Raw genomic sequence first — 27954 nt, forward strand, 5'->3', positions numbered from 1 at the left:
TTTCTTTAATTTTTAGTTGCAATTTTGTAGAATGGGTAAATAAAATACAAAATTATTAAGAACATGGTCAGAATACGTTAGGACCTTACCACCTAAAGCTAAAGTAATATAAGTGCGTCGGATTATTATACCGTTATAAGGGCTACTTTCTGCAGTTTTACAGAAATGTTTGTAAAACTTGAGTCACGCATTCAAATGTACCTTCGCACTTTACCTAAGATAATATTTTTATGGAAGATATAATAAACATAGACATTCTCTCCGAATGGCTCAAGTCATAGCAAAATTATCAAATGTATAATATGTCCATAGCAGACTTATTGTATACTAGCTGGTGCCCGCGACTTCGTCTGCGCAGCAGTGGCGGATTTACCAATAGGCCAAGTAGGCCAGTACCTAGAGCGGCAGATTTAGAGGGGCGGCAAATTTTGCGAATTTTTTTACAGTTTTTTTTTTTTTTTTATAATTATACGAGTACACAATCCATATATAAATAAACCATTAATAAACTCACTGTAATATATGCTTAGGTTTATGTGATCATGAATTTTAAAATATTCCAATAGCGTTTCAATAACAATAAATTGAAAAATCCGCTCGCTTCGCTCGCGGTTTCTTCATCTTTTCTGATTTATTCTGCGCTCTTTGAGTCCAATCTAACAAAAAGTTAAAGCACCGAAGTAGCAAAAACAACTGACGGTCTACGCTGACGATTTCTAAGCTGTTCAGGAGGTGGAGGACTTTTGTGTCCCAAATAATTTCGCTCTTGTGTCCTCAAAACTCAACAAATTAAATATTAAAATTCCTCCAAAACAGGAAATATGGTCTATAGTTGCAAGCTTACTCACCAACGGAGCAGTCATCTACTTTAGAAATCGATGCATTTTACTCAACTCTCAACATCGCCCTAAAAAAGTACACATACAAACACTGCATAGTAATGGGAGATTTCAATGCTCAGATTGGAAGTCCACGAAATGGAGAAGATATTGTACTTGGCCCTTACATCAGAGGGAAAAGAACAAGGAACGGACAAAAACTAATAGAAATGGCGATGGAAAATAACATGAGGATAATGAACAGCCTATTCAAGAAAAGAACTTCAAAAAGATGGACTTGGGAATCGCCAGGCGGCAGTTTCAAAAACGAAATTGATTACATCTTAACAAATAGACCAAAATTAATTGACGACTGCGGCACCATTTATCTAAATTTTAATAGCGACCACCGAGTCCTCAGAGCACGTCTGAGCAGGTCAATGGGCACTATTAAAAGTCGACCCTTCAAAGTCAGAAGACCAACACCAAATAACAAACAAATGTTAAACACCATCAAAGACAAACTGAAATTAGTGACAGAATCATCCTTTGAGGGTATAAATACTCAGCAGAAGTACAACATACTACATGAAATATTGACATTGAGACCAGAACCTGATACTAAATATAATACGAAGGATAAGAAAAACTTGTCAGAGAAAGTAATTACACTCCTAGAAGCAAGATCAAAGCTGTTAAATACTACAAAGAAAACAAAAATTATCAGAAACAAAATAAGCGAAATAAGTAAAGAAATCAAAAACCAAATAAGAAAAGACAGAGAACGCACTAGGCGTGAAACTTTTGAAAAATACATAAGCAAAACCGGAGGTATTAAAAAGCTCTAAAAACTTTAAAAGAAAAGAAAAACTGGATACCCAATATGAAAGACCGACTTTCGAAAACGAAAACAAAAAGATATGATATACTGTCAATAGCAACTACATTCTACGAAAACCTTTACTCCAGCAAGAACCAAATAGTAAACACCGACTTAAATAACACCGACGCGGTTCCACCTATACTAATAGAAGAAATATACAAGGCAATAGAAACACAGAAGAAGGATAAAGCTCCCGGCCCTGATAATATCAGCAACGAATTACTTACAGATTGTAAAAACGAGCTAGTACCACTACTTAAACACATTTTCAACGACATATTGCACACCGAGGAAATTCCTGCACAGTGGACTACATCAACAATAATCCTACTCCATAAAAAGGGGGACAAAGGAGAAATTAACAACTACAGACCAATAAGCCTAATGTCGAACATTACAATTTTTTTGCAAAAATTGTCCTAAGGCGAATAACCAAAACTCTTGATGAAAACCAGCCCAAGGAACAGGCTGGCTTCCGGTCAGGCTATTCAACATTGGACCATATACTAACGGTAAGACAACTTTTTGAAAAAGCCAAAGAGTTTAAAGTGCCCTTCTACTGTTGCTTCATCGATTTCAACAAGGCATTTGACTCAATAGAACACAACAGTATCTGGCAATGTCTGAAGAAACAAGGAGTCGACCAGAAATACATTAGGATTTTAAAAAAAGCATATACACTAACAGTACAGCAAGAATAAAACTAGAGAAACAAGGGAAACAAATAAACATAAACAGAGGCGTACGCCAGGGAGATCCACTGTCACTTAAATTATTCACAGCTGTACTGGAAGATATCTTTCGGAGACTGGAATGGGACCACTATGGACTTAACATAAATGGCGAAAATCTTACACACTTGAGGTTCGCTGATGACATAATAATACTGGCAAGGAGCAAAGACCAACTACAATACATGATCACTGATCTGGATAGAGAAAGCCGCAAGGTAGGTCTGACGATGAACACTTCAAAAACCAAAGCTATGACAAACGCATTGGCATCGCAAGACAATATTCTTTTAAACGGCGAACCAGTAGAGTTTGTAAAAGAATACACTTACTTGGGCCAACAAATCTCGGTCACTGATATAATGACAAAAGAAATCGACACAAGGATTGGAAATGCATGGAAACGCTACTGGGGGTTTAAGGAAATAATGAAGAATACAGAAATCAAAACGTACGTGAAAACAAAACTGTATAACACTTGTATACTCCCAGTCTTGACATATGGCTGCGAGACATGGGCTCTCACCAAAGCGCAATATAAGAAACTTGAAACGTGTCAGACGGCAATGCAAAGAAGCATGCTAAATATAAGAAAATCTGATAGAATAAGAAACACCACTATCCGAAGGCGCATGAAAATTGAGAATGTCACAACTAGAATAAGGAAACTAAAGTGGAAATGGTCCGGCCACATAGTCAGAGGCAATGACAAGTGGAACAAAAACATAATATCTTGGTACCCTAGGGACAAGAAAAGAAATCGAGGAAGACAGTACCGAAGATGGGATGACGAAATTAAAAGCATAGCAGGGAATATATGGACTAGAAGAGCCCAAAACAGAGCAGAGTGGAAGGAAATGGAGGAGGCCTTTGCCAAAGTTGGGCAAACAGACCAGGTCGTTGGTGTCATCAACTCGTCAGAGTTGTTAGATTAAGATTGTATACTGTAAACAAGGTCTGAATAAAGGCTATTTTTATTTTATTTAATATATGCTTAGGTTTATGTGATCATGAATTTTAAAATATTCCAATAGCGTTTCAATAAAAATAAATTGAAAAATCCGCTCGCTTCGCTCGCGGTTTCTTCATCTTTTCTGGTTTATTCTGCGCTCTTTGAGTCCAATCTAACAAAAAGTTAAAGCACCGAAGTAGCAAAAACAACTGACGCTCTACGCTGACGATTTCTAAGCTGTTCAGGAGGTGGAGGACTTTTGTGTCCCAAATAATTTCGCTTTTGTGTCCTCAAAACTCCAAAAATTTGGCGCTCGCTACGCTCGCGACTTTTTCACTTTAGGCCGGTTTTATAAACTCGTTTTGGTACTTTACTGTTCTAAATCTTAAAAATTTTGCGCTCGCTGCGCTCGCGGCTTTTTTACTTGACACTGGTTTCTATAAAACTAGTTAGCGCTTTATAACTTTGCAGTGGTAGGACTCCGGTTTCTTTATGTTAAACCTAGCAAAAAGCACCATGAATGATTTCTACACAATTTTTAAGTACTTCAATTACAATTTTAGTCCGTGATTATATTGTGTCGTTTTTTTTTTTTTTGGGGGGGGGGGGGTGCCACCCGATGGGTGCGCCTCTGATATAGTACCTACCCGAACGAATGAACCGATTTTAATTTAGTATTTTTTTTGTATTACAGGTGTTTTACGGGCGAGTTTCATGAAAATCAATTGAGCCGTTTAAAAGTTACAGAGGTTTTACGCTTTAAAGTCGCTGTCAGATAAACTTGTTAGGTCAACATTAAACTCTTCGGTACATAGCGGGTTGCAAAAATAATCTAGTAACTGACAGAAATATCATTAAGTCATCATTAGGGGCGGCAAAAATTGAATGGCCTACTAGCGGCAAATTTTTAAATCCGCCACTGCTGCGCAGGTTTAGTATTTCGAACAATATGTTTACAAATTGTAGCCTATGTGTTATTCTGATGTATAAGCTATATTATTGTAAAGTTTCATTAAAATCCATTCAGTAGTTTTTGCGTGAAAGAGTAACAAACATCCATACATCCATACATACAAACTTTCGCGTTTATAATATTAGTAGGATAAAAAAACGGTTTATATTCTGATCTGATCGATGAGCAAAGAGTGTGTTGTTTACAGTATCTATACCATGGTTTATTACTTATCCATATAAATTACATTCGTTGATTCAGTTGTATTTTGTACTAGCTGTTTCCCCGCGGTTACACCCGAGAGCGTCCTGAGGGAAATTCTTCCTGTATCCGGATAAAATATAGCCTCTTTACTCATAAATAGAGTTTTTTTAGAGTACCTACAAAAAAGCAAAAACATTTTTCATCTAAAAATATCAATAAAATATTGCTTCCTTAAGCAATTAAGTAAAGATGAGATTTTGATCAAGTAATCATTGAAGTTTGTAATTAGAATAAATAATAGCTTGTGCACCTTCCAATGTTTTGTTGTGTTGTTGAATAAATTATTGAAATTAAATCTTATCATTTTGTACACATTAGGTATAATGTAATTTTTTGACATAATAATATTTCAGCTCCATATCTACCATGTAGTTTTCCCTGAAGATTTGTCACCCTATCGCTTATCTTATCATCTATCCATAACTATTTAAGTGCGGTGTAAACAATACATTCAACCAAAAACGGGTTACAAAGAAAACACAAATTCTATATCGGAGTCAATTTATTTACGAATATGCTTATTAAATAATAATATTTGCATCAAAATACTGCAATAACGACTAACAGTATGAAGGAAAGCTATCCATAACACTATTACAAGCTAGATACAGCGACGAGTTTCGGTTGCATTGCAACCGAACGAGACGAGTTGCTATAGCATGATACACCATTACTACAAAAATACCAAGTTTGCCTCAGTAATAAGTGAAAATTGTATTTCTTACATTACTTGTAAAAATGCTACACTATATTGCTATCTAACTATTATCATTATTGTGATATATACTGAAATCTATAGTGATTAACTCCGGCCATGTTCATGTATCATGCTAAGCACTTCAGTACACTTAGTCGAAAATGCATCAAATGAGTATGATACAGGTATGATACTAATTAATCATTATTTATTTATTATATATAAATTCTTACAAAATTCGGTGACACATACATTTTTGCTTAAATGCTTATTTTGAAATCTGTCATCTGTGAACGTCGTTGTTAGAGGAATTCTATTAATTTTAATGACTTCAGCGCCACAATTTATCGGTATAACATTGATACTAATACAACTATGTTTTCATAAGAATATATTGGCATTAATTCAGTGTCTTATACAAAATTTAACCATTACTTAGGCTTACATTGCTTTATAGTGACCATTTCTATTACAGTATGTATATTAAAAGGTTAAAAAATCTTTCAGTGTCGCTGTCTCACTATTATCGAAGAACAATGTTCACAGACAACACAACGCGCAATGACTTTTGTCTTAAACTTCGAATTACTAAAGAAATCTGTACAATTGAGCTCCCGAGTTGAGCATCGTATGAGTCTCGCTAAACCGAGCATTTTGCTCAACTTTGCACTCCGATATTGACTCTAGAACTTGAGCAGTTTGAGAGGAAACTGTTATTTATATTTAGTTTAATAACTTAAAGAAAAAATCATTATGGATGGTAACACTACAACTTATGTGCAACATGATATCTAAGAGTTGGGAAACTGTACCCACTATAGAGGTAAATTGGGGAGCTATTTTCACCAAGAAAAGCTTTCCTGCCCTTAAAGATTGTCCCACATTTAAAAAGAGCATATCTAAAGTATATAAAAATATTAAATCTTGACGATAAATTTTCAGCTCACAAAAAAACTCTCGTTTACATGGAGTTACATCGCTCATAAAAATCATTAAAATTGAGTGATTTCGAGAATATCTAAACAGGATTTAAATGAGCGATTGAGTAACGATTTAACACTTGAAAATTAAAAAAAATCCAAATAAAAGTTTTAAAGTCAATATCGGAATAATTGCTTATATCGAATAGGAGCATTAAGCATTGAACGAGTTCACTCGTTTCATTCATTCATTCAATGAATGATCGACTGTAAATCCAAATATTTCGGGACAAGTACTTATTTAAAACTTACAGCCGACCAGAATATTAACACCAAAAGTCCTAAAGTTAAAAATAATGAATGAATGATTGAACGAGTAACGAACGTTTGTGCGAATGACAAAAAAAATCGTAGCGAGATGACTTGCTCTTACACGATTACCCTTGAATGCCTAAATGTTAGGCGCTACACTTCGGCTGTTTCCGTGAACATTCGTGACATTTCGTGGAATACAAGATGGCGACGATGTTCGACCGAGTGTAGCCCGAATGACGATTAAAAACGGGAGGCAAATACTGAAAGCGCGTGCCAGAGCCGGCGAAATGTTTTATAAAAATATTTCAAAATTATCTCATCATAAAAAGTAGTATTGTAGATTTTTTATTGGTTGAATTTTCTACTTTCTGAAGCTAAAAACCAATAAAATATCCACAATGATTTCATTTTGACATCAATTTTCTAATTTATTCGTTAACAACAGGGATTATTTGAACCCTAATTGCTTAAAAGTCCCAATTATATACAAAGGACGACATGATTCAAAGGACCCGTGTTACAATAAGCCCCACTAATATCAAATACGTTTGTACGACTGTACCACAATGGCTACCCTAATTATCTCATCCCACGAACCTTTGACAAGGAAACCTCGATTTCATAACTTACTATCGCAAGCGTTTAACTACTAATGTTAGTAATAGCTTCTTAAAACTAATTCTTTTGTTAGGGCCCACAAGCCAAGTTTGGAACATTTATCAAACCCGTATTAATTTGTCAAAAACTTTTCAGAAATGAATCTCCGTCATTTCTGACCCTAGGCTAAGATAGCTCAAAAGACTCGTACCAATTTGAAGCAAGAGTTTTTAAAATCCGTTTCAGCACACGCTTTCAGCCTCCAAAACGACAATAGGCATCGAAATATTCAATAACAATAAAGTTACACATCAAAATGCATCAATACTTATCACTAATACAAACATTGGAAGTGAATTGGCAATGTACATACAGTAAGAATTTTCATTTAATTATATTATTTTTCTCAATACTTTGTGCGACACATTTTATTCACAATCTTGAGGAAGAGTGTATTACCAGTTTTTTTTTACAAGAAAACTATATTTTTTTCTCTTTCCACGGTTTACTTACATACGTCTCTTTTTTTTTAAATTAAGCACTACCACAGACAAGAACAACTAAATACATAGATTCCATAGATTTTTCTATTCGTTTCATTTATTATTGCTTGATTATACACTATCTAGAGTTTTAAGTGACTTATATGAGGCGGATGACTTGTTGTTATAATATTTATAACAAGTTCACTAAGTAGACATTTTGTTAATCAATATTAACATTGCTCATGTTAGGGATGTCCAACATTTTTATCGATTTCAAGACAGTTTCCATTCTTAAAATTAACAATAACATCTACTTAGTGAACTGAACAAAAGCATGGACATAATATCTGATTTCTCAACACTCATTACATAGCATTTTAATGTTTATTCTTAGTAAAACATGACATTACATTAACTACTAAAATCTTGTTTCACTAAGAATTATTTCATCCGCTCCGAGGCTCAATGTGGACATAACAAAGCCATTAATAGGAAATATTTAAGTATTACATCATCATCAGCCGTTAAATACAAAACAAAAAACCTTTAAAAATGATCTATAATAATATAATTATGTAAACGTACGTACGTATTATAAAAATGTATATAATAGTCGTAAAAAGTATATACTTGACTTACCTAGTAGTCAAAACAACGGGACTTCCCTTCTAAAACGTTAGATTGGCATCGATATTCATAGTATTGGTGACATATAGACATACAAAATCCATTTCTTAAGATCGACAAAGCATTTAAAAATTATCGATACAAATTTTCGTGTTGCACATCACTAGTTGTCTATCCATCACCAACACAACAAAAAAACTTACAAAATACATATTTATATAAAAAAAAACTCAATCGAATAATATCATTGATAGATTACATTAAAAAACAATAATAATAATATAAAATACATGACAATAGAGTTTATAATAATGTTTGTTCGTGTAATACTCAGAGGTTACTATTGAGCTAAATGCATGGTTACACATAATATCAGTCATCCATAATGAGAAATATATTGGAACTGCATTTACAGACAACTCGACAAAAAAAACTAAATATCCAATCTCAAAAACACAAAAATCGGAAAGAAATGTACCATACGGTATATCTGTAAGTGTAGTTCCAATTTTTATAGTTGGCAACTGAAAGAATCATAACATAAACGTATGATTTATATACTTCTACTCACCATATAAGTATGAATATTTATGTACAGAAAATATCAGTAAGAATATGAATAAATAATAATAATTATAGACTTATGTAATTCTTACAATTGCCAACATAAAAAATTAAACTAAATCTAAATTGTTCATGATTTTTTCAACAGGTCACACTAAGCTGTGTATGTATCGTCAATATTTTCGTATTCATTTCTTTCAAACATTGTTTTTCTACCAAATTGGGATAAAAAAGGGGGAGAAAACTAGCAAAGGTCTAAGTTAACCACTTATGTCTTTCCATAAGAGACTTAGCAAGATTTCAAAAATAAGTTAAATAATATATATTATAGAAAAGAATTGATCAATATTAATTTCAAAAATAACTCAAAAGATACTTGGAGCAACTTCCAAAGAAGAACCTCAAAGATTTTTACTAACTCAAAAATCACAGAAAAAGGTAAAAAAGCAACATTTGAAATAGTCCCTTTTATAAGTTAAGATCACAAAGCCGACTTATCCGACAGGTACAAGTATTACTACGTATACAGGTATCAATTTCGTAGTTTCATCAATCATTTTACATGCTACAGTTCGAATTTTCAAGACGGCCTTTTGAATATTTTTTATATGAAGTTGAATGAACATAACTTCATAAAAATTTTAATAGCTTTCAATACAGCGTACTTTTTAGTTATTTATAACATGGTATTTCGTCCATATTTATGCGGTATTTCTAGGTATATTTTGAGCCTGTCTTTAGTCACAACTCAATCCAGTTCCCTCTACAAAATAGCAAAACTTGTGGCTTCACTATTACTCGATAAATAACTCGCAATCCAAGACTAAATTTTAGCAAAATGTCAGTGTATGAATTTCTCCTAGTTCTCATGATGTCACAGCATTGTATTGCTATACAAAATCTATGGGTTTCGATAGTTTTAGCTTCGTCAAGATATGTTGAAAATTGACTGCATGTTTTTACCATTTCCATCGACATAACATGCGTCCGTTTTTTTCTTAAAACATTATACATACAATGAAAATTCATAGTTGTTTTAAGAAAACTAATATTTATGTGTTGTTGAAATTAGGTCTATTTTTGCTTGGTAATATAGTGACAGTAGTCACTTCAATCAATTACTGAATGTCAATATTGATATTATTTTGCTGTTAAAATTTACCCATAGCCTTATGGTCAAATTTAATAGTAGTCTTTTGACCATACCTACAAAAGACCTTAGTCTTTTTACCTACGAAAGACCCTAGTCTTTTTACCTAAGAAAGACTAGGGTCTTTCATAGAGTTTATTTCTTTCGTTTTTTTTCATGGTAAAACAAACACAGCCAACTAAACAACATACTGCAGACACGTCAACATTTAAAGTAAAGGTGTGATCATACCACATTAGGCAGTGGGTTGACTCGGTCAGCTGGTGTCGGCGGCGGGGGCGGGCGGGGCGGGCGGGGCGGGCGGGGCTGGCGGCGCGGGGGAGGAGGGCAGGAGGAGGTGTTCCGGGACGGGGACCGCTCGGAGACGGGCTGATACTTTCTTTTGTGGGCATAGTACCTGGAATAAAATTGTTGGTTGATTCAAGTTTATTTTATGCTATAACAATAAATTGAAATTATTTGTTACTCGTTACATACTGATGAAGACATTACCATTGGCTTAGTGTATCATTATTTTTGCATAGACTTATGCGGACAAGGCATAATTATTGATCAACAATGACAAGTTGTCTAAAAAACATACTTTGAAAAAGAACGAAGTAACATCTATCCCACCAGAAGGGGGAAGGAGGATCTAAATAATTAAAAGTTATCTGCTATATAACTAGAGTGCAAAATTTCACCCACACCTTATAATGACACATAATCTGTGAAAATTTTAACCATCACGGAAAGACCGTGGTAGTTGTTACCTGTCCACAGGTTGTTCCTGAGATCGAAGTTTTATGGACATTATACCAAGTGTAACATACCCGTCTGGCGAATAGGAAGCATCCCTTCTCCTCCTCGGGCGTGGTGGTAGCGGGCACCAGCTGCAGGTCCGGCGTCGCACATTCCTTGTTGTCTTCTCCTGAACAACATCATTCAATTTATTAATCGATATTATGACAATTAACGATAAAAGTCGATATCACTAGAAAGCATGTTACTTCCGAAATGTCGGTTTATGGAAGAGTATGGAAGGAGAAAACATGCTGCGACGAACATATAATGAACGCCGAAATGCCGTAGAATATGAAACCTTATCTACATTGCAACAGAGTGTATATTACAGTACAGTTACCTCTAGCGAAGACGTTGAGTTCAGCAAAGCATCCGGTCTCGATCATCTCAGTCTGCCAGGGGATGCTGACTGATCCCGTGTTGAACTTGCCGTAGAATGTATCGTCGGCTGCGTCTAAGTTAACGCCCTTAACTGTGCTGAATTGTTCTATGTCGAGAACGTCTTTTGCGTAGACTGCGTGTGGCTGAAAAGAGGACGAAATTTTAAATTAATTGTAAAATATTTTAGGTTGTTTTTCACAAAAGAGTTATTTTTACATATTGCCCGTTGTGTTGAGATTTTACGTTGATTAAAATAAGATGAAAAGGAATCAAAATAGTTTCATAGTATTTATGGTTGTTTTAATTTATGGGGTAAGGTGTATGAATAAAATGAGCGCCGTGGGTTTAGGGGTACCCCTCTACCTAGTAGCCGTCTTGTGAAGCCCAATTTGTCAATAGGTCATATAGATCTAGAGGCGGTTGATTTCAAAAGACGATCACACCATATCAGAGGATAAAAGTTAAACAACTTTACTATTAATATATTATTTAAGTTTTACATGACACAATTTTTGTTCTATAGACTGTTTCCTTCAACAGAGTTCACTAACGACATGGACAGACGACCTTACAAAGGTCGCCGGAAGATGCTGGATTCAGGTCGTTTCCAACCGGTATCTGTGGAGGTGGACCAATTTTCAGCAGTGGACGTCCTACGGCTGAGATGATGATGATGATGAGACTGTTTCCTTCTACCAACACAGTACTCACATCGGGCACAAAGGGCGCATCGACCATCCCCGCCTCGAGGCGCGCCCAGTTGAGGTGCGCGAAGAAGCGGTGCGCCTTCACCGCGCCCGCGCCGCGCCGCCCCGCGCCGCAGCCCAGCCGCGTCGATACGGCTTTACCCAGTAGTGCCGAGCACAGAGAGCGGGCGCATTCGCTGAACTTGTGCGAGTATTTTTCTTGTTCGTGCTGTGGAAGACATACATTTATGACATCAGAAAAAAAAATAATAACCGATCAATTTCAAAGTTAAAATGACGTAAAATAAAACTTGATGGTAAGGTAATCAAACACGAACCCATACGCAATAAAAAACTATTCTTGAATATAAGTAAAAAATATATAAAAAAGAAAAATAACGATCTCAACATATTAGTGAAACATGAACACAATATTAATACGTAACTTCACTTCAATAGACTTTAAGTCGGCGTTTCATCAAATTCCAATCGAATTGCATGTTACACGAAAACAAAACCAGAATAAAAATAATTTATATAAACGTAATATAAAGCAATTATTTAATCTTTTCATTACTATTCTTCCACCAAAAAAACTGTTTTATACTTTACCAACAAAATAACCTACCCCAAAAAATGTATTATACATGGACGACATCATCACTGCCACACGATACCAAAACAAAATCCCAAACTGTATAGTTCTTGCCATAATTTATATGGACATACAGAGAATGGATAGATAGGTATAGAAATCCACCATGAAACCCCTTAACCACTAACTTAGAACCTTCAAATTCCCCTCCTCACCTTAACTCTTCGATCCACCTCCTCCCGCTTGACCTTCTCCTTGCGAGCGCGGAAGGGGGCGCGGCCCTCGATCATCTCGTATACGAGGCAGCCGAATGAAAACCAGTCAGGACTGAATGTGTACCGCTCGTTGTCTATCACCTGAAATATAGAAATTTATGGATATTCAAGAACATTTGCTCAGGATCAAGACTGGCAGAAAAGCCATCTATGAGACCTGTATTCTTTATGAGCATTATCTGGATGTTATCATCTTGTTTATTGCGAGTTCATTCTGGGGATGTAAAAGAAGTACACAGCAAAAATAGTTAGATGTGTGGAGGTCATTTTGGGGAAGTCTAACTTGACAGACATAAAATTACAATTTATTTATAAAAATCTATTAACGCGAACTGTAACATACATTTATGGGTAAAGATGAATTGAGTATGATTTTGGCCAAAATCTTAATTTCCAACTCTGCAAAGATCCACCGTAAGGTAGTAACGTACCTCAGGAGCCATATACCCCACAGTACCGACCCTGCCCCTCACACTGCCACCCTCCGGGACATCCACAGCTAGCCCCAAGTCTGAGATACGAACATGGCCCGCATCGTCCAGCAGAATGTTCTCGGGTTTACAGTCTCTGAAAGGATATAAACATTGATTAGCTGTATGGTAAAAGATTTTGTTGACAAAATTCAGACTTTCCTAATCTAATCCCGAAGTTTGGCTTACGGCCAGTTTCTTCATCAAAAGTAAAAGTCAAAGTAATGCCTAAAGTAAAAGTAACGGTCAAATTCGTTTTTTCAAAGCTAAAGTGACAGCAAAACTAATAGAAAAAATGAATTTGACCGTTACTTTTACTTTAGACATTACTTTGACTTTTACTTTGGCTTTTACTTTTGATGAAGAAACTGGCTGTTAGAAGGTAAAAAAGCTAGTCGTGGTAAAAGAAATAAAATATTTGTTGTGTCCGAGATCTCATTGTGAGTATACGTAAGCAAGATTTTGGTTGTCAAACCAGACAGTAGACCTAGATAACCCAGACTACTGAAGAGTTTTAGACGGATAAGAATTTACAGAAAGTTGAATCAGTTAGGGAACTGATTCAATAAATGCAGACTTCAATAATAGATAGTATATAGATTCACCTGTACACGATGCCCATCTTGTGTAAATGTTCCAGGCCGCAGGCGACCTGCGCAGCGTAGAACCTCGCACGTTCCAACCCTAAGCCCGTATCCGCGCCACACATGTTGTAGATGTGAAACTTTAGGTCTCCACCTATAGCAAGATATGTCAAGATAAACAGTTTGATAATGAGAAAACATGCTGAGCAGACCCCAAATAAAATTGGGATAAGGGCAGAAGGATGATGATGATGGTAGTATGACAATGGTAGCATCTACATATAGAAAACACACATTTTTGTAATGGATAAGAAATTCAAAGATCTATTTTGAATGAATAGCAGATTATAACAATAAACATTTATAACAACATACAGCTGCTCAGATACTTCTAAAGACAAAAACCGAAGTAGTGTAAAGAGTTACGTAAAAGGTAACGCCAATTAGGGTCTGGGCAATTAGATGTTATATTCCTTATTCTGAATAATGAATAGCAAGTATTAAAGCCATAGATCAAAGTGATCCAAAATTCCAGTGCAAAACTTCGCTAATATATGATTTTCTGGGATCTCTGTCTCAGAAAATCATATAAGCAAAGTCTTAAAGAGTTAAGATTCATATTTTATAGCACTTACCGTTCATAATAGTGAGCACCAAACACAGCGCATCTTTAGTCTCATACGCATACGCTAGATTGACGACAAACCGCGAGTTGATTCGCTGCAATATCTGTTTCTCTATGAGCACCATGGCTTCGCCCTTCCGTTTCTTAATGCGTTTCTTTTCTAATTTCTTGCAGGCGTACATTTTGCCTGTCGCTCGGACCTGTAAGGCAAGAAACCATGTATTTATTTGGTGAATCATCATTGATTCTTTCGCTGTTGATGTGGTTGAAGGGAGTTCGTTCTTCTGTTTTGACCATTTCGGGGCAGGGTCTTAAAATAAAGTGTGATGATAGTACCGGTCCATTGTGATTCGTTTTGGAAATTATTGGATAAAAACTAAAGCTAAAAAGGTCTGGGTTAGGGTAATATGTCAAGCTGAAAATTTTTGGGACTTCTGGGTATAAGTATAACAAGGTATTATATGCGTCTTTCAGTTAACTGAAATATACCACATAATATTGAAAACTCAAGACATTGCGTGCTAATTCACCTTACATGAAATATGGCCCCTTATATCGAAAACCAAGCATTTACTTTGGCAACGTTCTTACAAGAGATTTTAAACTAGTTTTATTGTCGTTGAGCTAAAACCTAAAATTAAATGTTAAGTAATAATTTACGACTTGGCCAAAAATGTCTGGACACTTTATTTCCGACTTTGATCTGTTTCCGGGGTTGGCGGCAACCCAACGAATTGTATGACTAATGTAAACAAAAAAGTAGGTATGTATACTTAGATATATTGGACCAACGAACTCAAGCCATCACTCTTAAGCAAAGACATTTTATTTACTTGATTGATAGGAGCGCCAAAGAAATCTCTGCTAAAAGATTTTTTTAAATTGTGAATAGTTTTGTGGGAAACTCAGATACAAACAAAGGAAAAACAATAACTACGTTTGAATACTTATCGATTTTTATTTCCAATAAATCATTATCGATTCCCAGTATTTTCAATCAACATTAAATAAATATATGGCACTAAAATTAAACTCAGATACGATAGAAACATAATACTTGATAACGTATGTACGTTTTGATTATAAGCAGTGTTATTCGAAAACGTAAAATAAGTACGTAGTAGTTCTAAAAACTTAAGCATCTGACACGAATATAAGACATTTAAATAAAACTACGTTTTCGGATTTTATCGCGGTTATATAATTATTATTTAATACCGACGTTTCGGATCCTTTACAGCATCCATGGACACGGGCATACAACCGCGAAAAAATTCGTTAGAGTAGTTATATTTAAATGTTAAGCATCTTTGATTTAAATAACCTTTTCTTGGTAAGATGATCATACAAAGATTTCCAGAGTCTGAATGCGATGCAAATCGGTACTAAAATTTTTGCTAGATCATCATCCGAGCTTTTTCCCAACTATGTTGGGGTCGGCTTCCAGTCTAACCGGATGTAGCTGAGTACCAGTGCTTTACAAGGAGCGACTGCCCTGCCTCACCTCTTCAATACAGTTACCCGGGCAACCCGATACCCCTTGGTGAGACTGGTGTCAGACTTACTGGCTTCTGACTACCCGTAACGACTGCCAAGGATGTTCAATGCCAGAGATTTTTGCTAGATACCTATATCATCATGTAACGCACCTGACACGCGCAAACCTCCCCGAAGCCACCTTTCCCCAGGACCCGGTACATCCTGAAGGTATGCTGTGTCACCGGCTGCGCCTCCAACCACTTCCACTGCAGGTACCGATGGAAGTACATCGAGCGTTCGAACTCCGCGAAGGGAGCGCCCGCGAGGAAACTCTTGACGCAGCGCACGCATTCTATGAATATGTCTTTAGAGCCGGCTGGAAAAAAAACATGTGGTTGTAAATCTGGTTAGTTTAATGGCGTGGAAAAAGGTTCCACTTTTTGGTGGCGTGGCAATTGGATGTGTTTTGTACATTGTCTTAAATAAATTCAATAGCGGGTGAGATAAACGCGAATAAGTGCTGTTTCCAATCCACAGTATTTTTGCAAGCGCAAAGTAACAACTCGCAAACTTAGTAAAGAACAATACGTCTCTGTTCGCCCAGTTTTTGCAAAGATTCGGTAACTAACCTAGACTCAATCATTTAGATTTCCCAAACAATGGCATTTAATAACCTCAATGAATCTATCAAACTGTTGATTTCCTTGTCCCTTTACAAGCAATGTGATTATTGAAATCCACTCTAAGATCACCACGCAAAAACTCACCATCTATCGTAGCACTAGCTTCATCGATGACCTGTCTGCTAACGACATCTGTCACTGCCTCACAGTCGTCAGTCTTCAGGTACCTGCCGAACACCTCGGCTGCGAGCATCGCACGCGTCTCGTCCACCTCCACCTCATACCTGTCTGTCTGCAAGCAAAACTATGGACCTTCGAACATTGGTGTTATCGGACTGATAGAGGGTCGAGCTTGGGACACATCTGATTGAAGGGTTTTGGACAGTTCATACCTATCTGTCTGCAAGCAAAACTATGGACCTTCGAACATTGGTGTTATCGGACTGGTAGAGGGTTGAGATTGGGAGACATTGATACCTACGATATACTCAATGACAGAATGGGAGACATTGATTGAAGGGCTTTGAAACTGTGATAATTATTAAAGTATTGAAATTTGTCATAGTTTTTATCATATCTCTGTTAATAATTTGGACATCTAATAAAAAAAAAACTAGCAAGGTCTGTTACTTTACTGGTAGTCTTGTTAAACTTCCATCTAAGCTAAGCAAGCTTGTTCTTTGGAGTGGGATCACGTCAAAAGTGCAAGATTTTAAAGTATTCAAATCTTAAAACTACGGGACATGATTTAGGACTGTGAAAAGGCTATATAATTTTTAATCTTCACAGAAAAAAGACCAGTAACTAATCTACAAATACATAGAAACTTTTACAATAAGAAAAAATAACAAATCATAACACCAAAAACCAGAAAAAAATATAAGTGCGCATAAAAGAAACTACGCTATCAGTTGATTCCACGCATCCAATATGGGCATTCCGGATTGTATCGTCGCCACATCAGAATATAGCGTATCGATTCAATACCACAAACCGAATAGCTATCAAACGGTTTTTTGGGTCACTATCCGAATAAATATGTTTGTTATACAGTCGTCGTGGCAATATTGTTTTGGGATTATGCAAAGGTCAGCGAAAAGGGAGGTATTGTGAATGTTTTAGTTGTATAAATAAATTGAACATTAGTATCGCAATTCTAGAAAAGTATTTTTTAAGATAAAAGTGTTTAACACATTTGGGATCAAAGTTCAGTCATCATCATTCTGTCTAACCTTTTCCCAAGTACATATGTTTATGTAGTCTTAATAGATGCAGCTTAGTACCAGTGTTTCACATGGATGGGCAGTCTATCGGACGTCAAACCAAAAGCCGGGCAATAGTGCAGTCATTGAAGCGAAAAATACGGTCTAACCTCCGAATTTTTTTACTGTGAACCGATTTGCATGAAATTTTGGTATTAGGTTCATCTTACCCTTAACTTCAAAAGTGAATATGATTTGAACTCCGCCACCCCCCTGGGGGCGGTTGACACCCCTTCTTTGGGGTGAATATTTTTTTTGCAAAATAATCTCGGATATCGATAGAAGACCTAATTTTAAGCTAAAGTTGTCTTTAAAGTTTAAAAAAAAATCCAATACTTTTCAAGTTATTGGCAATTGAAAATTCCCAATTTTTCACGTTTTTCATCGGTTTTTTGCAAATATCTCCAAAAATATAGGTTTTATCGAAAATTTATAAAGAACAAAATTGTAGCAGGTAAAACAACGAACAATTTGTTTTTTTATAAAAGGTCCTATATAAGTGCAATATTAAGCTAGATATTAAAGATCAAAGCCGTTTTTTATTTTGTCTGAAATTTAATCGACGTAGTTTATGCCATCTATTATTTTAGTAAGTTGATCAATTTACCAGTTTTATTATTTTCCGGTGACATATATACACATTACAATAGTTGTGACTCTTTATTATACTGCCTACTTTCACATTGCTCCAAATATTGACACTCCGAAGTTTTCAGTTACTAAGTAGAAAAAAATATGACAAGTTTTTGGACCGTAACTCCTTCAATTTTCATGCTATCACAATTTATAAAAAACCACTGTAAAAGTAATTAAGAGAGCTACAACATCCATCATTGCAATATATAGTAAATAACTTTTTTCTAAAACGGTGAAGGGTTAAAGTGCTTAAGAGAGGCTGTGATTGCGCTGCCACGCGCTCTTTAAACAATCATATCTCCGTCAATTTTTGTTCGACAGAAAAAACAAACAAACCAAATTGTTTGTCAGAAAAATACCTAATTTTTTTATCAGTACACTTTTATACGTATCTGTCGTAATTTTTGAGATATTATGAAAAACAAGTGGGTTTTTCTTTAATTTGAAATTTTGTTCTTTTCGTTAATCGTGACTTTTTTGAAAAATATCTGTCCTGAAGCAGCCAAACTGATACTATCTATCAAACTCTTCATAATAAAGTTAATCCTAGGCGGAATACGATTAATTTTAATTTTGGTGGAAATGGCACTTATGAAACCCATTGATTTAAAAGAAAAAATATAAGATGCTCCCCTTATTTGCAATACAGCTCACTTATTTTACGTGCAAAAGACTTTTAATAGTACTCATCTTAAAGCTTATTTCAAGCACTACAAAACCCATTTGTATTCGAATGCATAAAATGCATCTACTCGCCGCTACATGGCATTGACCACAACGATTAAATTTCAGACAAAATAAAAAACGGCTTTGATCTTTAATATCTAGCTTATTATTGCACTTAGGACCTTTTATAAAAAAACAAATTGTTCGTTGTTTTACCTGCTACAATTTTGTTCTTTATAAATTTTCGATAAAACCTAAATTTTTGGAGATATTTGCAAAAAACCGATGAAAAACGTGAAAAAATTGCGAATTTTCAATTGCCAATAACTTGAAAAGTATTGGATTTTTTTTTAAACTTTAAAGACAACTTTAGCTTAAAATTAGGTCTTCTATCGATATCCGAGATTATATTGCAAAAAAAATATGGGAACTATATTTTTTGTCACCAAAATTTATATTTGTCATCAAGTTGTATCACCTAATAAATAGATCTATCGCCACGAAATATTTTCGTTCTCAGATAAACAAAGAGTGTTCCCAGGTATGAATTACCAAATTATTGTTAATATAATGTGTAAAATATAAGATGGATTACCAATAAAATTGTAGTGCATTACATGAATATAAATTTCGTTCTTATAATAATAGTTTTATTACTTAAATAATAGCTTGGTGCTCAAAATGGTAGGTCTGTCACCAAATAAATCGATTAATCGATCCCTGACTGCGACTCCTTTTTATTTGTTATTTTGTCACCAATACAGTAGTTACATTTTATTTCGTTCAGTTATTAAAATAATGTATTCGTTACCAATTTATAGTTCGGCCATTCAGAGAATGCGTTCCTGACACGTCGCGATTGAACTGACGACGTAATAACATTCATTGATTATTGATATAATAATGTTGTTTTAATGCTCCTCAATTGTTAAAACGGTAAACAACCAGCAAAAATATTTTTATCGTAACTGCAACGCCATTGCAAAGTTACGTCGTCAGTTCAATCGCGACGTGTCAGGAACGCATTCTCTGAATGGCCGAACTATAATACATCAGTTTAATTTTAATTTACTTATCGGCCAGAAAAGAAAAAGGGGGCGCCCTTCAAAATCCAAACCAGCGCTGATTATTCAGTGATTGTTATTTTCACAATAAATATGGATTATTTTGACTTTAATTAAGTGTTTTATTTACTATTCAGCTAGAAATTTAATTCAAATATATTTATACTACCTGTGGAAATTAAGACCCTTGGGAGAGGCACATGGCCAGTTAAGTAGTAGACTCTTTTGGTTGAAAGGATGATGACGACCACCCTACATTTTTAGACCTTCATGAGATTTTCTAGTGATATAATATATGATTTATTGGTGATCTCTTTAAATTAGTTTGCTTAAATACTATTAGGACAAACCTATAATAATACACACAAAACCATTTATTTGGTACCTGATCCCATATCTCTATGATTTTCGGTAATTTATTGTGGAATTGATTTTATATTGTTTGGTGATGCATTTTGGTGACAAATCTACTATTTTGAGGGCAAACCCTATTATTTAAGAAACACAAAATGAATTAAATTGGTGACAGCTTAAACCATACCCAAAAAATATTCACCCCAAAGAAGGGGTGTCAACCACCCCCAGGGGGGGGTGGCGGAGTTCAAATCATATTCACTTTTGAAGTTAAGGGTAAGATGAACCTAATTCCAAAATTTCATGCAAATCGGTTCACAGTAAAAAAAATTATAGCAATAATGCTTCAATGACTGCACTACAACGTGTTGGTAGCACTGGTTGTCAGAATTTCTAGCTTCCAACTACCCTTAACGACCGCTAAAGATGTTGAAATAGCAGCCGGGACCCCCAAATACGACATGCCCTTCCGAAATACGGAGTAACTCGTCATGACAAGCAACTGTTAATTAGCCACGAGCCTCGTGGATGGGATCAAAGTAGAGTACACGAACTGAAAATCCATTCAATTATGAACGCATTTGGAAATTAATTTCAAAGCAACCATGACGTGTCCGTGAGTGTGCACTTGGGATTTACAATTACAGTTTTCAACAGGGTATGAAAATGAACAACTTGAATTGGACAATTGGACATATTTCCGGAAGGAAGAGTAGATATATGTTATATTAGCTTTCGCCCGCAGTTTCACTCGCGTCCCGTAGCCCGATGGTGACAAAAACTATCCTAAAACCTTCTCCCGGGTCAAAAATACCTCCCCTCTAATTTTCAGCCAAATCGGTCAAGCCGTTTTCATGTTATGTCGTGACAACGGAAAGCGGGTTCATTTTTTTATATGTATATATAGATTATTATACAAAAATGAATCCCTTGGTCACGCCATCACGGATGAATGGTTGGACCGATTAAGCTATAAAGGGAGGTAGCTTAGACCGGGGTGAAGGACATAGGATTTTTATCACCATCCGGCTACGAGAAGCAGTTACCTCGGAATGAAACCGCGGGCAGAAGCTATATATCTATAAGGTCTAAACGTTGATAAAGATATTAAAAAACATCTAGAGGATTTTGAAAGACCTCAATCATATTTAAGTATGGATTCCTTTATTTGATTTTATCTTACACCCAGGTAAGAAACCCTAGGTGGATTTGTCTACATTATCCTACAAGGTTCAAATTCTAAATCATTATGTAAATACTTACCGCATCTAGAAAGTTATTGTACTTGTGATACTGCGGCCTATTCCGCTCGCAGAACTGTCGGAACAGCAGCTTGCCTATCGGCTGCTGGTCTACCACGTAGTCGTAACCTACATCTGGAACAAGGAGAAAACATTATAAGTAAAGAACATGATAATTAAAATCTCTTTAATATAAGCGCCTTGTAACACTTCTCATGACCCAAGGGCTGGCTTTTATTTCGCCAAACGTTTAAGCATTGCCATTCAACGTGATAAATGCAGCCAGCCTTTTGGGAACACTACCGGGTGACAGCAATGAGGACCAATTTTTAGACGCCCTTTATTAGTTTTAAGTTTCTTTTGATGTAAATATATTTGTACATAGTTCATTTTAAAATAAAAATTATGTATGGATTACATAAATAAATACAGCAGTAATAAAATTCTTTTTACAGACCGACTCCATCCAAAGGTTGTCTGGAAGAGATCGCTTTTAGTGATAAGACCGCCTATTGTACTTCTTGTACTGTTTGTCATGTCCTTCCATGTTTGTTATTGGTGTACAATATAGAATGTTCTATCTATCTATCTGTCAAAATGTCTTTGAATCATCATCATCATCTGCCTAACATGGTCTCAACTGCATTGGACTTGAGTGCCGTTTAGTACCTACGTCCAGTTTAATACAATAATTTTCTGTGATTTGATGACCTATTCTGATCTGTACAACCTAATTATTAAGAAACACGATTAAAATCCCCTTTTCTCTTAACTTTTTATTGGTAATATCCGTGAACGATAAACTAATCACTACCAAGAATTACCTTAAGACCAGGGCAAGTCTCGTTCTCATTTTTAAACCACAAAAATCAAATACTATACTACCTAATACAACCTAATACAAGGAGACTTTTAACTAAATTGTTACAGACCCTCTCCAATAGATTTCATTTCTCGTGTAAGAGACCGACAGTCCATAGATACTCGTAGATAGGAAACAATTCAATCGACTGCAGACTTGGATATCAGAGCAAACAAAGCGCGAGGCTAGACCACTACACGTGTTTGAAAAGATCCCGTCCACGGAGTAAGGAAAGATGAGAGATGCTATAGTGCAGGTAGGTCAGGCGTTTTCTTCTCGGTCAAATTAGTTAGGTGGGTATGACGAAACATCAATTACGAGTGAACTAACAAGGCGTCCGGGTTCTTTGAGACATCTGTCAAGGATTTTTGTTATTACCAAAAAATGTTCGGGTCCAAAGAAGGCTTATAAGGGCGAAAACGTTGGACGTTAGTTGGACGTTCTTCGTCCAATGCTCACCCGCATTTTAGGGCGCTACTTTCTTAGGCAATTTTCCGTTATGTCAACTCCGCTAGTCATTTTATTCTCCAAGATCCCTTCTTAGCCAACTTTTCACTTGATCCGTTCATCTATTACAATGTGATTGAGTTACAAACTTCGTGGCGTATAAACATCACAACTTTCGCATTTGTTAGTTAGCGCTGACGGCTATATTTCAACCCTCAACCCCTTTCGTATGTCTTCCGATTCGGTTGAGGAAAAATGCAATAATTTGTTTTGACTTTATTGGCAAAAATAACAAATTGTATAATAAATCTATGGTTATTTATTTTGTTTCTTAGGAAAATTTTCTTCAGTAATATGTAAGCTCATTTTTATTTGTTGTGCAGTGTTCATACTTTACTTTCAGAGTTCAGAAGATGATAAGTTTGGATAGTTTTTTATCTCAAATAATCTCAGGGCATATCGTATATGTAGATTCGGTATCTTATATCATGGGTATTTCCTCAAATAGCAAAGATCCTATTAGTTTGGTTATTGGTATTTTTATTGGATCATATTAGTTGGTTATATTTGCCATGTGGATTAGCATTGTGATCATAGAATGTACCGAGTCCTTAGAGTTGAACATAGATTTTACATGTAGTTGCTAATATAAAATTATCTTTTACAGCAATACTAGAGAAAAAGATATCTTGTGAGAATTCTAGATAAATGTGTTTTCAGATAATCACGCTTCTACGCGTCGGCATTTTTTTTTCCTGTCAGGCCTTGATCTCGTTTAGATCTTTGCTTGTAACATTTTTTTGTGAAGTTCTCTCTAATTTCCAACGGACACAGCTTTTTTTTGAAATCTCTGAATAAAAATCCCATAAAAAAGAAGTATCCTACGTCCTAGTGACCCTATTTGAAACCACAAAAATAAGCTAGAATCATAATTCAACATAGCGACATGATATTAACATATTTCCTCAACCAACTGTAGCAGGGAAAAATCCTGCAACATATACACAGATACATATACAAACACAAATAATAACATGAGAATAATAGGAGGGACTGTCAGCAGTCCGATATCAACGCAACTATCTGGATTTTGGGAAAGAAATAACGAAACATACATAATGCAGAATGTTGGTGAAGTCGGAACTATGGGAGGGGAACAACTAAAGTAATATCTTGCTGAACTGGCTCTATGGTGAGGATGGTGTTTGCCAGCGAAGGCCTATGTGAACTTATGAAGATTTGTTCGGGGTTAAGAAATTGGAACATATTGAGACTGCTATGAAAGTTGATGGTCTCGTTGGAATAACTACTGAAGTAGTTTATGCAATCAGACACAATACATTATGGATATTGAAAATATTATCCTTCACTGACCCAATGTGCGAATCATATTCGCAGTAATTTCACAGCATCCTGTCTATTAAACACCGACCTTTGAAGTTCAACAAATTACAAATAAAATAAACCCTATAAACATAACTTGCAACAAAAAGTAATTACGACAATACGCCCACTGAAAGCCGACATTGTTTTACGAGCACCTAACCTACAAAGACTACGGAAGAAACGCGAAATAATAAACAATAGTTAGGTGGCGCCATCTGTTATTCAGTCCCTACTGTGGCCATCAATTGTACGATTATCTTTGTTAATCCCATGCAATATTATGGAATACAGGAAATCCTCGCAGATGTTAAATAAAAGGATAGCCATAACTTGTCCGCTGTTGGTTTATGGATGACGGTCCTCCCACTGAATTAATCACAATGGAGACATTTTATTTTTAGCCGTTTTGGTCATTGGTCCTTAGTTCCCAGATTAGTCACAACATAATGATGTAATGTGATCTCTCCGAAATATCTTAGATGAAGACGCGAGCTAGTCATTTAACAGACTGAATAAAAATAATCATAAAGGGAGCAATCGCTAAGATATCTTATTTTATATAAGCACGCTTGATTTAACAGCACACATGACAAGCACTTGTATTCTTTTCCTAATATTCCCAGATGAGAATACTGAGTACATTTCCATTTACAGACCGATAAACAGACGAGATTGCTTTCGCCGATCGTATCCAGCGAATATTGCCAAGTAATTGTTTCTGCAGTAAATATTGAGTGAACAAACACGGTTTTATTATAAACTCGTATGAGAATTGGCACCAAAGGACCAGAACAAACAATTTCCTTTTTTCTCTGAAGTTGGTGGAATTCTGGGAACCTTTCAGATTGATCGGTATTGCTTTTAGTGAGAAGGATCACATTTTTCTATTCAATATTAATTAGGTTTGGAAATGTGATGGATGTCACGTGCAGAGTCCTTAAAGGCAGGCAGCGAGATTGCTTGGATAAATCGTATAAGCTCACATGACTATAATTTCTGTAGTGCAATATTGGAAGTTTGTATTGTTTGGAAGGACCTACGGCAGTATATTGGAACGGATGAAAACAATGATGTAATCATTATGTGATTGACGCTTCGAATAGCATGAATTGACTAATCAATGATCAAAGGACCAAATTATGATAACATTGACGCTTTGGATAAACACATATTTGAAGACTATCCCATGTTCAAATGGAATAACAATTAAATAAGACCTTGATTTTAACTACAGAAAAATCCCTTAGGCGGTTAGTCCTATTTGTTTTGAAATCCCTAATCAAATTACTCTAGACCCAAATAAAACAGTCTGTAATCTGGCCTTTTCAAAGTAAAAGTCAATCCTAAGGCTCAGAATTAAGGTTAATCCTTGGTTTTCTGATTACACGGTAAACAAGATGTATGTATATTTGTTTGTTTGTTCGCTGTAATTGTTAGAGATGATTGTGCGAACGATTCTGCGTGATATAATACGTTGTCTGATTAGCGTTATTGCTTTCTTTCGTTCAGTTTTCTTGTTTTAGTTGTGTTGTTTTTTATTATGGTTTGATTAGTGTTCGCTCGCGTTGTTTGCTTACTAAAATGTATATGTTTGGTAAGTATGCGAATTAAAAGAGATATAGAGACTTCGGAGATCCGGAAATTCGAAGCCCGTAAAGTAACAAAGTGACTTATCAAATCACCGATGCTTCAGTTACTTTAATTGTATAAGTGAGCTATCTAACACTGGAAGAATTTTACAAATTAGTGCAGTAGTTCTTTGGATCAGTGCGTTTAAACAACAAAACTCTCCAACTTTATAATGTTAGTATGAATGCATCGAGCTTGACATAGCAACGATGGTCAACGAAGCGGCAATACACCACTCTATTAAAACGGTACAAAAAAAGCTATTAAGAAAAATTTTCCATTAACCACCTCTTCTACTTCACCCACTAGATGTCGCCAACACACGGGAACTTTACGACCACGAAGGGGAGGCTATATAAAAGGCATTCAGTTAAAACAACATACATATGTAATTTTAACCCGACAAGTCCATCAATATAATGAAATTATCTTTTCACTCGGTTTTCTAGAGCAGGCACTGAGCATATAAACTGCTTATAAATAAGTTAAGTTTAATGTTCTGTCTCTGGAGTCACTTGGAGTATGTAGATGTAGTTTGTGGACCTTTTTCGCTGAGATAAAACGCCCGCTTTTACTTGGGTTATACGATATTTTTGACGTTATTACGTACACCACAGAAAATTGTGTAAAATGCTTTTCCATACAAGTCAACTTCATCCAAAGTTTGTGTTATCAAAGACATCTTTGACTGTTTCATTGTAAATGTTCTTATTGATGTATAATAATGAATATTATATTCTCCTACTTTCATATTACAAAATATAAACGAAAATATAAACTGCTTATAAATAAGTTAAGTTTAATGTTCTGTCTCTGGAGTCACTTGGAGTATGTAGATGTAGTTTGTGGACCTTTTTCGCTGAGATAAAACGCTCGCTTTGGCTTGTAAGTTATTAGTTTAAAGTTTTATGCACGTAATCATACCATAGACTGCTCGTAACTCATTCCATTTATATACAAGACGATTCAATTCTTAAAGACATTAGGAAACCGCTTTTTTGCGAAATGACCCCCCAATAATTGTAATATTGCAAAATTGATTGCTTATCTACATTTTATTATTGGTGTACAATAATTCTACGCGCAAAAATATAAATCCTTTTCTAATACATTCTCATTAACGATCTAAAAACCGAAAGTTCCTGTACCCATTCAAATCCGGACGGAAGGACCAGTATAACCCGAAGTTCCACTCCAATTGCAGTCCAAACATTGAAGAGTAATCAAACTGCCCAAACTAGTTTAGTTTCAAATTCACTCAAACCACATGATTTGAACACTGACAGACTAAAGGACACCCTTGTCAAACTAACCCCGTTAGAATTATTAATCATGGAGAACAAAATTACTAGTGGAGGTGCCATGACGGAAAATCTCCTTAGAAAGCAGCTCGCCAAAATGCGGGTGAGCGTAGGATGAGGAACGTTACTGTTTGCACTCTTATAGGCCTCCTTTGGACCCGACCATTTTTTAAGCAAACCAAAAATCGTTGACAGATCTCTCAAAAAACCCGAACGCTTCGTAAGTACACTCGTAACTGATCGTCTTGGTCATGCCCACCGTACATCTTTGACATAGAAGAAGGCGCCTGACCTGCCTGGATTATAGTGTCTCCACTCATCTTTCCTTACTCTGTGATTATTAATCATACGCGCCAAAGGGGGTCTACAGTACCTACTATTAATTAATTTATTACTAATTGATATCAATTGCAAGGAGACCACTCGTCCCAAACCAATTAGACACAAAGAGGTATTTACAATTCAAATGTATTAATTGACTAACCTAGTTTTTCTACACGCGACGTCATTGGACTAATAATAACTGATTAATGTTAATGAGTATGTATTTACATGTGAAGATGGACTGTTCTATCATAAATTAAGCTATAGCTGGATAAATTGATTACTGTTCTATGTTGTGCTGTTGACCTGGCAGCGATTAGTTCCGA

General features: G+C 35.6%; 1 protein-coding gene across 3 annotated transcripts in view; it reads right to left on the reverse strand.

Annotated features, from left to right (window-relative positions):
• Positions 1–5084: 5084 nt before the first annotated feature.
• The window catches only part of LOC124641780 (G protein-coupled receptor kinase 2), a 74472-nt gene continuing 51602 nt past the window's right edge, over positions 5085–27954 (reverse strand). For 2 of the 3 annotated variants that reach the window (XM_047179989.1, XM_047179987.1), the window contains exons 3-13: positions 21702–21814; positions 16601–16760; positions 16004–16209; positions 14365–14554; positions 13751–13883; positions 13107–13242; positions 12616–12756; positions 11831–12034; positions 11079–11262; positions 10768–10865; positions 5085–10352 (exon numbers count right to left, since the gene is read on the reverse strand). In XM_047179989.1, coding sequence (XP_047035945.1) covers positions 10212–10352; positions 10768–10865; positions 11079–11262; positions 11831–12034; positions 12616–12756; positions 13107–13242; positions 13751–13883; positions 14365–14554; positions 16004–16209; positions 16601–16760; positions 21702–21814 — 1706 coding nt within the window. In that variant the 3' untranslated portion in view covers positions 5085–10211. The remainder of the gene's footprint in view (positions 10353–10767; positions 10866–11078; positions 11263–11830; positions 12035–12615; positions 12757–13106; positions 13243–13750; positions 13884–14364; positions 14555–16003; positions 16210–16600; positions 16761–21701; positions 21815–27954) is intronic. The other variant, XM_047179990.1, reaches the window with a different exon arrangement.

The sequence above is a fragment of the Helicoverpa zea genome, chromosome 23, assembly GCF_022581195.2.
Source record: "Helicoverpa zea isolate HzStark_Cry1AcR chromosome 23, ilHelZeax1.1, whole genome shotgun sequence".
In the NCBI taxonomy this organism is placed as follows: Eukaryota; Metazoa; Arthropoda; class Insecta; order Lepidoptera; family Noctuidae; genus Helicoverpa; species Helicoverpa zea.